This window comes from Apteryx rowi, unplaced genomic scaffold (genome assembly GCF_003343035.1).
Source record: "Apteryx rowi isolate R43461 unplaced genomic scaffold, aptRow1 scaffold_229, whole genome shotgun sequence".
NCBI classification, from domain to species: domain Eukaryota; kingdom Metazoa; phylum Chordata; class Aves; order Apterygiformes; family Apterygidae; genus Apteryx; species Apteryx rowi.
Window position 1 is genome coordinate 637247 of NW_020448630.1, and position 15665 is coordinate 652911.

At 41.2% G+C, this 15665-nt stretch overlaps 1 protein-coding gene across 1 annotated transcript in view; it reads left to right on the forward strand.

The window, feature by feature from the left end:
• LAMA4 (laminin subunit alpha 4) overlaps window positions 1–15665 on the forward strand; it is a 108191-nt gene that overhangs the window by 27742 nt on the left and 64784 nt on the right. Inside the window, exons 3-4 of the mRNA XM_026065560.1 lie at window positions 8661–8785; window positions 12881–12961. Coding sequence (XP_025921345.1) covers window positions 8661–8785; window positions 12881–12961 — 206 coding nt within the window. The remainder of the gene's footprint in view (window positions 1–8660; window positions 8786–12880; window positions 12962–15665) is intronic.

A 15665-nucleotide genomic window follows, 5' to 3' on the forward strand; every position in this document is an offset into this window, starting at 1 on the left:
AGGAAGGTCACCTGAGGTGACTGAAAAGTACTGTGGCAGTGACTTCAGAAGCTCAAGTAAAACAGATTGAAAGGATGAAAGAATTAAGAAATTACAAAGCTGGATATCTAGGTAAAAATTTTGTTGGACTGAGTTACCACTGTCCTTTCTGAGGTTACTATTATTAATGGAGGGTAAATATTATTATTCTGTGGTTAGATCTTCATAAATGCATGGAACCACATAGAGCAGAAAGAGCAAGTCTGGAGAGAGCACTATAGCAGAAGGTGAAAGGTAGACTTACCGGTGTCTATCTAGGAATCTCAGAGTGAATTTTTATTATCTCTGTCCTGGATATTTGATCAGTATGTATACAGGGTGTCCAAAGACTACTTAAAAAAAAGAAAAATCAAAACTTTTTTGAGAACAAGAAAGACCAAAGGGTCACAATGGTGGAGAGGATAAATTTGCTGCAATCCTTTCCAGCCTTTTATGGAATTTTTAACAATAGAGCATATTGCCATGTAAGTGATTTGTTTTTAAGTGTTTGGGTTTACAGCTGAGTGGAAAGGTTGGAATGGATTTGTCAGTTCTGCCCGAGAGGATAATATGTTCCACATGATTGCCAAGGCAGGTCTGGAGAATTGCCAGTGGATCTACAACCATCCATCAAGCACAAGCAGAAAGCAGCAGCAAGCTAGCAAAATTCTCCTGCTTATTAAATACTTCTGGCTTCAAAACGAGCCTTGCAGCTTACAACTCATTGATTCTTTCTACAAAGATGGACTACGTCTGCCTACAGTGTGGGTGACTGTGGTGATCTATGTTTGGAAAGGTAACCAGAGCTATCAGTCTGGTGCTGAAATGCAGCCATCCTCCCAAATATTTTGGTACGCACTAGTTGTCAAGAGTGTTAGCGTTAATAGTCTTAGTGCCTCAGACGTAGCTATTTCCTTCCCTCTTAGGTGTGTTTTTTACCTTAGTATTTGTTGCCCTGCTTTTCTACTAAAAACGCATACTAGTGACCCCAACAAGAGACCACTTCCTTTCCTTTCCCCATGTAGCCTGTAGAAGAGACATGTAGGAAGTCAGGTCATGACTGCAAGGGGTGCCATTGCACCCCTGCCTGCTCTCAGCAGCAGTTCCTGCACTGTGCTAGGACAAGTCACAAAATGGGAAAGTACAAGGCCAGGTGTTTTATCGGTAATATGAATAATATGAAGCTTTCACTTCATTTGTTAATGCAAGTCCTACRAACCAAAACTTTGACATTCAGGGGTAGGTTGACCCAGACTGGGTCAGGAGCCTGAATTTTGTTGCAGTTCTCATTGTTTTAGGTTGTCAGTTTGCTTTACTTTAGTAAAAGTTGCACAATATTTAATGATCTCTTTAGAGCCTCATCTCCTTCTTCCGTAAGAACTTCTAAAAGCTAACACTGCACCTCAGTTCCAGTGGTTGGAGAGAGAAGGTTTGAAACCACCAGCCTGAAAGATGAAAAAAATTTACAAATGTAAATGTCATGGCTTTCAAGTAATTCTGCTGAAGTATTTATTTTACTATTATTATTTTGGGACAGCCATGAATTTGGGCATTCCAGGGTGGACAATACTGACCAGTTCTGTAACCTCAGATAGGAGAGCATATCACAAATTTGGGGACGTCTGAATCCACATTCAAATATTATGCCTCAAGCTCATCACTACTGGCTCAGCAATCAATACAGACACACTGCACAGAAATGCAAACCATTTGCATCACTCCAGCTATACAGTTTATTCGTTCTCATGCCATTTTTCTGCATTAGCAATTGCTACAAGACTGCCTCTTAGCAAACAAAAGAAATAAGAGAGGGAAAAAAAAAAACAATTCCTGTTTTATGGTAACAAAGACTGTTTTCAACTGCAAAGTAATGACCAGAATTCCTAACAGTTGTTTGAGGACACTTCCAGATTTCACAGATAATACTTCAGACCACACAATTTTGTTTGTTTGTTTGTTTTTTGTTAACTTTATTAACTTCACTAAAAGCACAGCTGAGTATTAACTTCTGTGCTCTAGAGAGTCTCCCTGCCATCCTGTGTTAGGTGTGTAACGCAAATGCTCCACATCACTCTGTGGAAGGTCCTGTCTTTCACCTAGAGGGTACGCAGAAAACTGGCCTGCTATCCTAGGTTCCTATGGAGGAGGTTCAGCCCACTTAGCCTGCACTTAAGTGTTAGCCATCTAATGAAATAATCCCCCTAAAGTAAGTGCCTATTCACTGCATTTAGTGAAGCTGGTGCCTTTGCAGGCCATTAGAAGGAGCTTTTCTCAATTACTTTTAAGTATCTAAGGAAGGTGGGCAGATTCCCACCCCTTTGACTTTTAGTCATATTTATAGAAAAAGAAAGATGTTTGTCTTTTGCTAGGAAACTTGTTCTACTACCATTGCCTGAAAAGAATTAACAAACTTTTCATTATTATTTGTGCATAAGCATATTTACAGACCAGAGAAGCACATTTACAGACCAGAGCTGCATCACACAAAGTGCTCTGCAGTCTGAGAACAGTAGTTCCAGCTTTACTTTCCAAGCAAATGTGTGCAGCTCAGTTATCATGACCATTGCCACATAACCTCCCATAGCACTTTTTCATCTGCATATGTGTAAAGTATAGATGGTTACAGTAAGGGACATATAGAAGTGCTCACCCTGATTGATGATACTGTATTAGATCAGAGTAGTTAGACCAGCTAAAGCATTTTCTAACACAGGAAAATGCACCCCAGCCACTCTGTCATCTGACAAGCTGATGATGATGTAGTGGTGGATGAATGATTATATTCTGCACCCTCATTTAGAAGCTTTTAGAAATCAGGCTGCTATTACATTTGATTACTTTCCCTGAAGCTGAAGTGTCCATGAATGAAGGACACTTCTGCCTTGAATTTTGTTTAGTGAAAATAAAGGTCGTATTAACATGGGCATATGGAAAGAGTTTAGCTTAGAATTTTAACTTATGTAATTTAAAACACTGTTTACAAAAAACAGTGTATTATAAAGCCCAGTTGCAGTAGTTTTAACTGCACAGTTGTTGAGTATCTGTCTTTCATGAACTGTACCATGTTTCACTCTGTTGTCTGCAAAGCCAGGCAGAAATTTTCTGCTAGCTTCAGTGCTTGATGTCCTAAGAGATATATCGCTGACTATTTTGGGGGGATTTTTACTTCAGTGTTCCGTTTTTCAAAACAAAACAAAATATAACAACAAAAATTGTCTACTGGGTTTCTGTGTTTGAAAAAGTAGACACCAATATCAGTAAACACGTTTCAACAATTTTGTGAATACATCTGAATGAACCACTGAGACAGGAAAGGCTGTGAACACTCACACACACAGTCAAACTTATGCCACCAACTGTAAATGATGGCTTTCATTCTAAAATGTGTATGAACACTGGGACCAAGTGTACCCCTCACTTGTAACTCTTACAGCAGAGCACTTCTTTAAAATCCGACTTCACAAAAATGCTGAAAATGGAATTATGGGGKTTTTTTTCCTCATGATTATTTCTCTGTAAAAACTGACTAGTTCAGAAACAAAACATTTTTTTCAAACTACCAAACCAGTGCCACTTGGGTCTCAGAATCACTTAAGAGCTGCAGTGTCCTCCCTGCCTTTAAAGGTGTCTCATAGGCTTATCATAGTCAAAGTTTTGTTGGAGATGCAAGCTAATGGAACATAAAATATAATAACACTTTTTTTTGCCATTACTATAAAAATATGATTCTAAATACCCACAGGAGTTCTGATTCGTTAAATAAGATAAAATCACTTTTACATAATCACTAACCAGAGAAAAACTACAAAAGTGCTTCAGGTACTTGGCTAATGGGGTCTTTGGGGTAAAAGGGCCATTTAGCACTTCCCTTCAGTTTAGAAGATGAAAAATACTGCAGATACAAGGAGCAACATCAGCTCCCCTGCTACCCTGCTGTGTTCCTCACAATAGGAATCTCAGCTTGGAAACCAGTAATGGATTTATTCTGATAATACTCATGTGTTGTTTGAGGAACTGAGGACAAGAGAGGTGAAGTGAATTGCCTGGAGCAAAAAGGATGTGTATGACAAAGGCTACAATTGAATGTAGACCACCTGAAGCCTACTCATGCTTTAGGTAGAAGATCATCCTTTCTCTTTGAGCTCTCACTGCCAATGCTCTCATATTTCTCTTGCAGTACATGAAAATCACATTTTCATTGAATAAAGACAAATGCGATCTATTTTTAAAACTGTATGAGCCTTCCACTGTCTTGTGCCTCACATTGTGTGCCTCAGTAGCAGTGTTGTTTGTGTACTCTTGCAAGAGAAGAGTTCAAGGTTAGGACATCTCCCCAGCTGCTGCCTATAACTCTGCCCTCAATTACTCTTCTGAGTTTCTCTGCTCTTCCTTCTCCTCCTCCTAGCCAAGTTTTGTGTCTTCTTTCATTTTAGGGCCTTTTAGTTAAAAGAACCTTCTATTTTGTGCATACTAAGTACTCTCTTCTCTATGACAAGTCTTACTAYGAAAAAACTGCCTGAGAAAGTTTAACCCTGCAACTCTTGGCATATAATCTATTTAAAGACTCATGGAGATAAAGATTTTCTGTTTTTCTTTTCCTTGTCATTCTACTTGCTGTAGAGTTCTCCAGTCAAATCACTTTTTTTTTTTTGTAAAAATAAATAATTTGTAGAAATAAATAATTGTTGTGCAGTAAGATACTCTTCAGTATGGTTATAAAACACGCAGCAACACAAGCAGTCTCCTATAATCAAAGAGTCTGAACTAAATGAATCAGTCCTAACGGAGAGCTTTAATGGGATTCAGATGAGGAAGACTGTTTAAAAGACAACCAGATACAAAACTGGGAGAAATGGCTAATACACCAGATGGTTGTGCTGCCATTCAGAGGAACCCCAACCCCTGGAGAAATGGGCAGAGAGGAACCTCATGAAGTTCAACCAAGGGAAGTGCAAAATCCTGCACCAGAGGAGGAATATCCCCAGGCACCAGTACAGGCTGGGAGCCGAACAGCTGGAGAGCAGCTTTGCAGAGACAGAAGTGGAGGTCCTGGTGGACATCAGGTTGGACTTGAGCCAGCAATGCACTTTTGTGGCAAAGTAAGCCAACAGCCTCCTGAGCTACATTAGGAAGACCATTGCCAGAAGGTTGAGAGAGATGATACTCAGCACTGGTGAGGCCACATCTGGAGTGCTGGGTCCTGTGCTGGGCTTGCCAGGACAACAAAGACATGGATCTCCTGGAGTGAGACCAGCAAGTGGCCACAAAGATGATTAAAGGCCTGGAGCATCTCTCATATGAGCAGAGGCTGAGAGAGCTGGGACTGTTTATTCCAAAGAAGAGAACAGTCAGGGGGGATCTTATCAATGTGTATAAACACCTGATGGGACAGTGTCAAGAGGGTAAGGCCAGACTATTCTCAGTGGTGCCCTGTGACAGGACAAGAGGCGATGGGCACAAACTGAAACACAGGAAATTCCACTTGAACACAAGAAAAAACGTCTTCACTGTGAGGGTGACTGAGCACTGGCACAGGTTGCCCAGAGAGGTTATGGAGTCTCCATCCTTGGAGATACGCAAAACCCAACTGGACATGGTCCTGTGCAACCTGCTGTAGCTGATGCTGCTTGAGCAGGGGGTTTGAACCAGACAGTCTCCAGTGGTACCTGCCAACCACAGCCATTCTGTGATTCTGTGATTCTATGCACTTTCACAAGGGTGAGTGCCCTTTATTAAAATGAAGCTTTTCAATAGAGATTGATGGTATTTGGTCACAAATTTATGAAAACAACCCATCAGTGTTGCCAGGACAAAATTCTGCCACTAAATCAAGGTTATGATATCTTGATACAAAACTCATTTAGCAATGCCTGTGCAAGCGAAACCCTACTAATTTGTCTTCCCCACTCTCATTCCTCTTTCCTGACACGCTTTTCTTCAGAGAGCACACCATAACTGGAAGAGAAAGTAAGTTTCCAATCTGTAGGGTTTGGCTTAGTTGAAAAATAATTGATAAGCTAAGTTCACCTACCCCGAGTCTGGTGCTACTGAGAGAAGAATGCCATTTGCTCTGACCACAGTCAAACTTGCTGCTGGCAAGCACTGTGGAAGCTCCCTCTTGAAGCACTACTAATGCACCTGAAATCTGACACACAACTTCCCTGTTATTCCAGAGACTGCCAACTGCTAACAGCATAGTGATTTCTGTGATGTGATTAAATGTTTACYAGAGAATATGCTGGGGCACCAAGGTATCCTAATACCTGTGCCAACTCTGAACATAGGAACACAAGATGTGCCCTGCACAGCCTGGCAAAAGATCTCTGTAGCCTAATATTCAGTCTCGGTGGTGGCAATAGGACATGCTATTTGGGGACAGCACCTGAACCTGTAGAGTTTTTGAAGTCTATTTGCTTCACACTTCCTCAGCAACTACAACTGTTGYATTAGGGACTGTTAGAGGTTACATACCTGCTGAGGCCTTTTAGTACCCACTTATGGACCCATTGGCCATGAATTTCTCTTGGAAATCCCTTTTTGAATCTGCAAATACTGTCATCTCTCAACCTCCTGGCAACAAGTTGCAGAAGTTCTCTACCTTCTGTGTAAAGAGGTTACCTTTTAAAGTCAGTTTAAATCAGCCCCCTCCTAGTTTCGCTGAGTGCTCCTCAGTTCTTGTACTGCAGGATTTGGGTGAACAACTGTTCTGCATTCGGTTTATTTATCACCTTTGTGATTTTATACACCTCAGTCACACATCTGTCAGCCTTTCTGTCTCTCAGCTGAACAGCCCTAGCCTTTTTGGTCTCTATTTGTAAGGCACTGGTGAATATTGAACAAAACCAGTCTCAGCACCAAAGCCTAGGTGATCCCACTAGTGATTCCTCCCCATTCTGAAAAGTGACCATTACATCCTACCCTTTGCTACCTAGCCTTTATCAGCTTTCAATTCATAAAAGAGACTTTCTTTCAGTTCTCTGACAATTTAGTTGGCTTTTTTGAAAATCTGCATATGTTATGTTCACTGAATCCCCTTTTATACTTGATTATTTGCATCCTCTAACAGCAGGTTAATGAAATAGAAGTCCCAGACTTGGACAATGCTTATTCATGTACTCAGAGTTCTTGTTCTTTATTACAGACCATGTCATCCTACCAGGGATGGAAATCAGATTCATGAGCCCATAGCACCCATGATCCTGTTTGTAGGTCCGAAGAGGAAAAAAATTAAGTATGCAGAACAAATATGCACCACACAGAGTAGTTCACATATTTCTACCATGGAGCTGACTCCTTGCTGCCTCAAGCCTTTCATTGCTATTTGCATCTGTACTGTATCAGTACTAAGAGGTGTAATTGGAGAGTTCTGATTCAGGGACATTGCAAAAGTCATTGCAGAAAAAAGAAAAGCACTTCTACACCCTTCCTACTCTTTGAAAAGTAACTCATCAAGACAGCCAGAATTTGGGGCTTTGTGTTTTTCTGATGATAACCTCCAGGTATTTTGCTGCAGTGGAAACAGAGGCTGGAGTCTTTTTGCCGCTGTTCATGCACCCTACAGCAGTCATCCACAGCCTTGCCATGTGCATAGGGGAAAGCCCATGTAACCTGTTGCATCTCAGTGTGTCCACTTCTAAAAAGAATGATATAACAACACTTATTTCAGCTTGCAGGACTTCTGAATTCAATTTAGAATTGTTTACAGTGAAGCATGATATAGTTTGCTGACAGAAAATATTATGTGAGAGGCACAATTTTGTACTCAACATCATGAAATATTTCAGAACAAATATTCAGTATAAATTATCATAGCTTGACTGATTTCCATGGAACCCTGACAATATAAAGTAGTGGCTGATTTGCCTCTGCATGAGTAAGGATATTTCCTCATAAAGAGTAAACAGTGGAGATGAAATTTGTTTATTAAGTGAGGTTTTGCGCAGTTGCTCTGTATTTCATAGAAAGACTGCTGGAAACGCAGTTTTGCATGAGAAAGACATCAGGCTCCTGCCTCTTGCATCCATTAAACAGACCTCCTCTAAGGCTGGGAACAAGGTATTGTGATAAAACATCCCCTAACACTGTAACGCATTTCATCTCAGGAGAAAAACATCAGAGCCACTGATGTATTAGCCACTGTTCTCCTGCAGATTCCTTTATGTTCATTTCCAGTCATCAAGTCCAAGGAGCAGCTTCATTGAAACCTGTATCTAGACTCAAATCTGTTGATAGCATTTACCAGCAGCTATTTTTCATTGTATTTTGGTTCCAGTCAAAGGGATCATGCCCACTAGCACATGCAACTTCAAGCAGAGCTGACCGCTACACCTGAATGCTCAYGACAACTCTAATGACAGGCAGTGCTGCTTGTGCTCCAGCACCCAGCACATGCATATGTCTGTTTTGTCCTGTACTGCACCTTGCCAATACTTGCTGGCCATCCAATGTAATCATTCAAAGCATTTTTTTTTGTAGCAGTGCTGCTTACAAACAGGTTTGGCTTCATCTGTCAATGCCTCGAAGGGCTGGGGTCTGGCCCCAGCCGTTATTCTGCTTGGCTAGTTCTTCAGCCAAATGATTTCTGCTCTGAATTAAGCAGCACCTTCATTTAATGATCCTCACTCTCTCTCTTTTAACTGAAGGACTGCCAGAGAAACACAACAGGACAGCACTGCGAGCAATGTCCAGATGGCTTCATTGGGGATGTCGTCAGAGGACCGCCCACATTCTGCCACCCTTGCCCTTGCCCTCTGCCAGTAGTTGCCAAGTATGTAAAGAGTCTTTGCTTTTCTTTGATTTGTCCTGTTTGGTGCTTTATCAGGTGGGGTCATCATCCCCTGGTCCTGGATGCAGGAGACAAGGGCTGCTATGCTTCCCAGCAAAGAAAACCAAGAGTGCTGTCAGCTGCTGACATTTATAACCACAGGAAAACAGCATTTCATTTAGAAGGTGAAAATATCTTTAAGCACTCATATCAACTCTTACCAAGAGAGAGGAGGAAATATTTGGACAGCTTCACATTCTCCTTCTTCCACATGGGAGAGATTGTTCAACTGTCTAGTTATTTTAAAGAATCCCTAAAGGATAAATTCACTCAGAAGGCAGCATCAGGGATGTATGTGCTTGAGACAGACAGAAAGATAGATCAGTGGCCTCTGGAGTGTAAAACYGATCAGGAAAAAGCACTGCCTGACAGACTCTTAAGCAATCAGTGGCTGGATCTGGTTAATACAAGCACAGTTAAGAGGAAAGGGCTGGAGGACTCTGCAACAGGTACAGTGCCACTTCAGCTGATGAACAGCTACCTTTGGCTAAGAAATTCTGAAGCCTGTCAGAAAACAGAGACTGAGCCAAAGAGCTCCAGCTGTTATCCACTTTATGCCTCCAGAGGAAACAAATAACTACAAATGGTGACTAWTAGAAACTTTTAGTGGTACATCAGTAATGCAGCTGAAAGAAATAATCAGCCTGCTCTTACCTGAGGTCCATACTCCATCAGAGTGGCATCTATGCAAATCCCACTGAATGCACAGAGGAAATGCTAGTAAATATTTCCCAATGGGTTTAGGCTATCTTTTAGTGAGTTATCTACTTCCCTTAGGTTGTTTCCCTTTCTAATTTCAGCTGGGCTTCTCAAAAGGGAAGTTTTCTCACTTGTGTTCAAGGATAATTGTATTTGTTTATGGTTGCTACAGGATTATTCACACAGCTTTAAGGTGGGACGATCTGCATTTTGCTCAGCTGCTCAGTGGCACAGGCTCAAAATGGCAACTGAGCAAAATCCTTTCTGCCAGACTCCCACAGATCACTTCTTGGCTTTTGCAATGAGCTGCRGACACATGAGGAGGACTGTGGGGTGCAGAACAGCTATTGTTGAAAAACTGCAGCTTTGACAGAATTGGAGAGAAAATCCTCAAGAGAGAGGGGAAGAACCTGGTTTTGTTTTTATATAAAAGGCTTAGAGTGAGYGAGTCCACAGACGAAGCATACTGCTTCTTTCAGTTTCAGCAGTAGCAGTAATGCCAGAAAAGTATAGCAGAAATACAATAGTCAGAAGCAGTGCCTTTGCTTAGCAAAAGAAAGTGATTTTTTTTTTTTAACTTGTTGGGCACAGAGCAGCCACTTTGACTTGTAAGGAGCAGTCCTCTCAAAAACAGGGACTGCAGACGAATGAGGCAGCACTGCACAAGACCCAGTCTGGATCAAGCACGGCAAGTTGAGCAAACATCTGGACTGCCCTTCCTACAGTGCAATTTGGCTGAGTGTGGCCGTATTCATCCCACCCCATGCCCAATCGTACAGGCCATCTGGCTTTTAGGCAATGCTCCCTAAAAACAGGGAGCCGATCAGTCCACCAGCACAGCAGGTCTCAGTGCTAGGTGCTTCTGACATTATGGGATCTATAGGCACCAAAGCTGTAGGGATTCTCTGGACAGTACTATGGGGGATTAGAGCACAGGCCAAGGAGCATTCCCTGCTTTATCCCATGCTTCTTAGCCCATGCTGCTAGGGACATACTCCTCTCCTATTTCGGACCACTAGAGATAAGGAAGCCCCAAACCCAAAAGGACAGCAGTGTGGGATCAGGAAGGGAGAACAAACCTAGCAAAGAGCCTGTATGCATATGCTTACATATTAGGAGCAATGTGTCACCTCTTTAAAATCATCTCATGTAAAGATACAGTTCAATTTTACAGGCTTTCCCCTTATATTCAAGTCCTGAAGGCAATATTTAAAGGAATATCTATCCCAATTTCTTTTATATCCCTATATAAATCATGTGCAGAAATTGTCTGTACAGCTTCCTGTATGAGAGAGACCTGACCACACGATAGCCTTCAGCTGGGGCTGGAACACAAGCAAATAATAATGATTGAGCAACATTGAGCCTTGCATAATTAAATTCAAAGAACAAACATCCGCTCCTATGTTTTTTATTATTCCTCCATTATTCCTAGTCAATTTATACTAAGGCAAAACAGTAACTCTATCAGAAAGCAGAAAAGCATTAAACACCTTAAATACAGAGCATGCAAAGCACAGTTTAGTAATCTGCTTTAAATTGGAAATAGCTAGTGAATTCATAACAGTTAGACAAACTGACCAAATCTGAAAACTGACAGAATCATCAGATACATATTTGTTCTTGGGAATCATCTGTGTGCTTCTAGAATTTTTTCTGGCCAAACTATCTTCATATCTGCTATCCTGGGAACTTTTGGAATAATCCAAATGAAGCGTAATGTCATCTCTTTGGAATAAAAAAAGGGATTGCTTCAGATTCCAGCAGATGTTACTTCTTTTTAAACCTGAGGGAATTTTATGAACTTTTTTTCTCTAAAAGACCACAAAAAATATAAAAACTCAGGAAGGCTTCAGTCTTTTTTCATAACTTAAATCCACAATGTGGTTTGTTCAACTGTGTGAAGGAACTAACCTCAATAAAAGAAGAGGAAGGCTGCCAAACTGTTATGAATTTCTAGATATGTTCTCATAAAAGYTTTTACTGAAGTTAATTTGTGAATTGTGTGAGAAGAAGCTCATTCTGTGTTCTTTCTGGCTGTATGAAATGTTTTGAGACAACACAGACATCTATTTATTTGACCCTGGTTGTCCCACCAGCTGAGAGATGCTGGTGGGAACTGAAGCTTTACAGGAATTCTTGTCACCTTTTAATGTTGCTCATTCCTGGAACATTGTGTGGATCATGCTCTTTCCCATTATTCTGAGCATTTTGTACTTTTGTGCAAAAGGAATGCAATCTGGCCACAGCTGCCCAGCACAGCTTGGTATAATACTATAACAGAAGATGTGCAAGAGGAAAAAAGACATATAGTGACTTTTGCTCTGCCAGTTCTCAAGGGGCATGCAGTCCTTCAAGAACCATAGCTGATACCAGTCAGGATCAGGTTAGCAGTGGGACCAAGGACCTGCATTTTAAGAGCCATGGGCCTGCAGCCAGCAACTGCTGCCACTCAGTATTTTGACTGCATTCCAGTGTATATCGGGATCTAACTGAAAACATCTTTAAGACTGTATGCTTTTTTACTGTAAATGTATTTAAGTCATATAGATCTCTGTATTTGAAGTGTATAGAATTTTGCACTACCCAAATCAAGCTGCTGCAGTTCCTTGTATTCTGTTATACATTGGTTAAAACCTGAAACATAAGAAAGCAAAGGAATCCATGTTTTAGAATCACTCCAGTGAAAATTACACCACAAAGCGCTACTGCCATCAGTATCACTAATTGGCATGCTGGTCTCAGAACAGGCCCCAGGCTCTTTCCGGCTTACTCAGTGAGATGATAGACTCCAGTTACCGTAAATGAGGATAGCATCACTGAGTTCAGTTTACACCACTCCATACCTCTGGATCAGGTTTGAGAAAAACTGGGAATTGTATAGGAAACTGCTGTGCCTATTCCAGAGTCTAAATTCCAGAAGTGCTCAGTGCAGTGTGTTTCATAAGCAATACTTTTCCCCTTAGACTAAAAGACAGGAAGCAATTAGATTCATATGCCATACACATTTATCCTAAGTTCCTTATCTAAAATATATCTATGAAAACCTGCAAGCGTGTCTGATCTACACTGCAAGATAGGAATCTGCATGTATCTGGGGCTTATATACCTCCATAGCGCAACACAGTGCTTTCTACACTAATTAAACAGACAGACACTGGGTATAACATGGATAWCAGAGAGAGCTTAGGAACCTAGTGATACCAGTGAAAGAACATTCAGCCACGAGTAACCAAGAGCCAGAGCCCACATTGACAGCAAATGTCCATAATGTAGCAAACAAATATTCCCAAGTGTTTGCCATTGCTCATTACTCTATCTATTCTAATAAAATTCCAGCTTTGCAGTGTCCTGTAACAGAAAAAGTGGAAGTGTACGCTGTGTCTGTAAAGAAAACTAYGCAGGACCCAACTGTGAAAGGTAAGAAACTAAAAGAATGACTTACTGTCAACAATACTAAAGTTCAGAAGCCTTCAAGGGAACTTCCCCATACTGAGGAGAAATCTTGTGCATGTGTATTCACTAGGTTGAATCATGACTGTTTAAGGATCTCACTCAGTTCCTACAAAAAAGCAGCAAGAAATTGCTGTAGACACAGGGCTGCGCAAGACAGACATTTACATCTGATATATTTTGGTCCAGTTCTCGCACTTCTGGTACCTTCGTGTAATTATCTTCCTAAAATGAATACAATTTACAGACTGAAATATGAAATACAAATTGGAAACAGCTGCTGAAGTGAAAAATCACCACCACATAGATGCCTCTTGCAATTCCCCAATCTAAAAACATGACAGGGTTCGACCAATTAAACGTTTCAGAAGCCAGGGAGAAAAATGAATTATGTGATCAAATTCTTAATGATCAGATACAGCTTCCCAGATGTACTTCACAAAYGTAATTCAATCAAGTCAACAAAGCAGCTGTGGGTCAGTTTTGCTTTTCAATTTATCCTGATGCCCATAAGCAATTTCCACTAAAAATGTTCTAAATTACTAAGTACACAAATAAATGGAGCTACATAGTAGAAATTTAGCTTACTATCCTATCTTTTAAAGGGTCATCTTACTCTCTATGAATACACATGAATGGCATTTCAGTGAATGCCAGAGGCTTGATTCTAATTCAGAATTTCTCCTTGGGCAGTCACTAAGTTTAAACAGCCCTAACACAGACTGAGGGGTACAGGATGGCTCAGCCAGCTGGCTTCCTCAGCACCCATTTTAGTATTCCTTCAAGTCCCTGAAGAACTCAGTCTATTAAAGAACTCAGTTCACTGTCATTAATGGGCAAGTCTTGAATATATATGAATATAATACTTAACAGAACTACCAGAGAAGGGGGAAAAGTGATGCTCAAGATGCAAAAGAGAAATCAATGTGAAAAAGGTAAGATGAAAAACAGAAAGAGTGAAGGCTTTTGCCCTTATAAATGGCTCAGAACATCAGCATATTAACTCTGTGTTACCAATGTGGTGACAGCAATAGTGAAAGCCCTCTCTACACAGCAGGCACAAAAATGAAAAAAAAGAGCTTATTTCCAGTCCTTTGGCTATATCCTTCCATTCTTCTGAAATGTCAGATATATACACAGAGGAAAATGCAGACAATTAAAAGGTCAGTGAAGTTCCATTAAGGAACTTAATGGCTATTAAAATGTCATCCTAGACTACAAGCAAATCAAATCCTACAAAGTGAATAGCAGATTATAATAGCAGGGGAGAATAATACAGCTTTGTTTTCTAATAGCCACTAACCAGCCTTACACAGTGCATCTGTCTCAAAGAAGGCAAAGCTGAGTAGATGGGTTAGAAAAAGCTACAGAAAGAAATCAGCTTGTCTGGGTCACTAGGTTAAGTCCTTGACTGTTAGGTTAAGTGGCGAGCAGTAACAAATAAGACTTTCTTTCTGGTCGGCTCCTGGTCCTACTCCCATTTGTGTCAGAAATGATGAAAAGGGTTTCAAAGACAAATGAGATATGCATTGCTGGTCCCTGTCCACTTGCTAAAGAGCCTTACATATGCTCCTGCTGCGCCCCTCCACCATTCACTGAGAGTACTGTCAGCCACTGTGCTGTCAATACACCGTCAGGAGCACTGTGTTTCCCAGCCTCCCCTCCATCAGCAATCCTGAATGCTAGCAAAAAGGGACATTGCCCCCATCCTTCCCGCAACCCAAATAGTGGCTTGTGTCTTCAGAGGGCATCATTACCACGTCCTGCTTAATTTCATTTGCCTGAAGGCAACCTAGTAAAGGGAGAGGAAGGCCGCATCCTGCCCATCAACCTCCCCGCTCTGTCCCCCTGCCCCCTCTCTACCAGCTCTCTGAGGCGATCAGTGACTGGTGCCGTGGGGCAGTGAGCTGCGGGCACCCCGCCATGGGCAGCGCGTGGTATCTCTCAGCAGGCCAGGAGGCAATCAGCTCCATATCCTCTGGCATTCATGTAGGAAGTTTTCTTGTGCTGCTCCAGAGACTTGGCACAAATCTATCCAGTTTCTTTTACGTTTGCCCACAAATAAAGTTGTAAAATCATGGAGGCCTTTGCTGGGAACTGGGAAAACCAACCTCCCAGTTTGAAACTTAGGAATGAATCGTTTTGTTCATTGACTCCAACAACAAGGCATTAAGGTGGTGACAGATGAAATCCAGGTTTTATTAATGCCCAAATGTTAAAAAAGATAACTGAACAAATGATACTTTATCCTCCAAAGTGAACACAGGAAAAGAGTTCTTTTGGCATTGTCAGTGAAGGGGAAGTTAATTTCTTACTCACCAATAATTACAGGAAGCAAACATGGCTGTGAAACACAACAAAGATAACTCAGCAGCTTTATTATTTCCACAATGTTGAAAAATCGCGTGGGAGAGGAAATATTTTTTGTTAGCAACAAAGAGCCATTTATTGATACAAGGGAGGAAAAGGCATTTACCACAGGCCTCTACTTTTTTGGACCATAAAGTGCAGAGATGGAGTGGTATGTTTCCATCCAGCTGTCTTCGCTCTTCTCACTCAGAGTCTACTCTCAAAGAGGCCAAGCACAGTCCTAATCTATGAGATGTACTGAGTGGTAAAGGGAAAGGGAAAGTGAAGATGACACATTTATTTTCAGCTGTAAAGGTTTCTA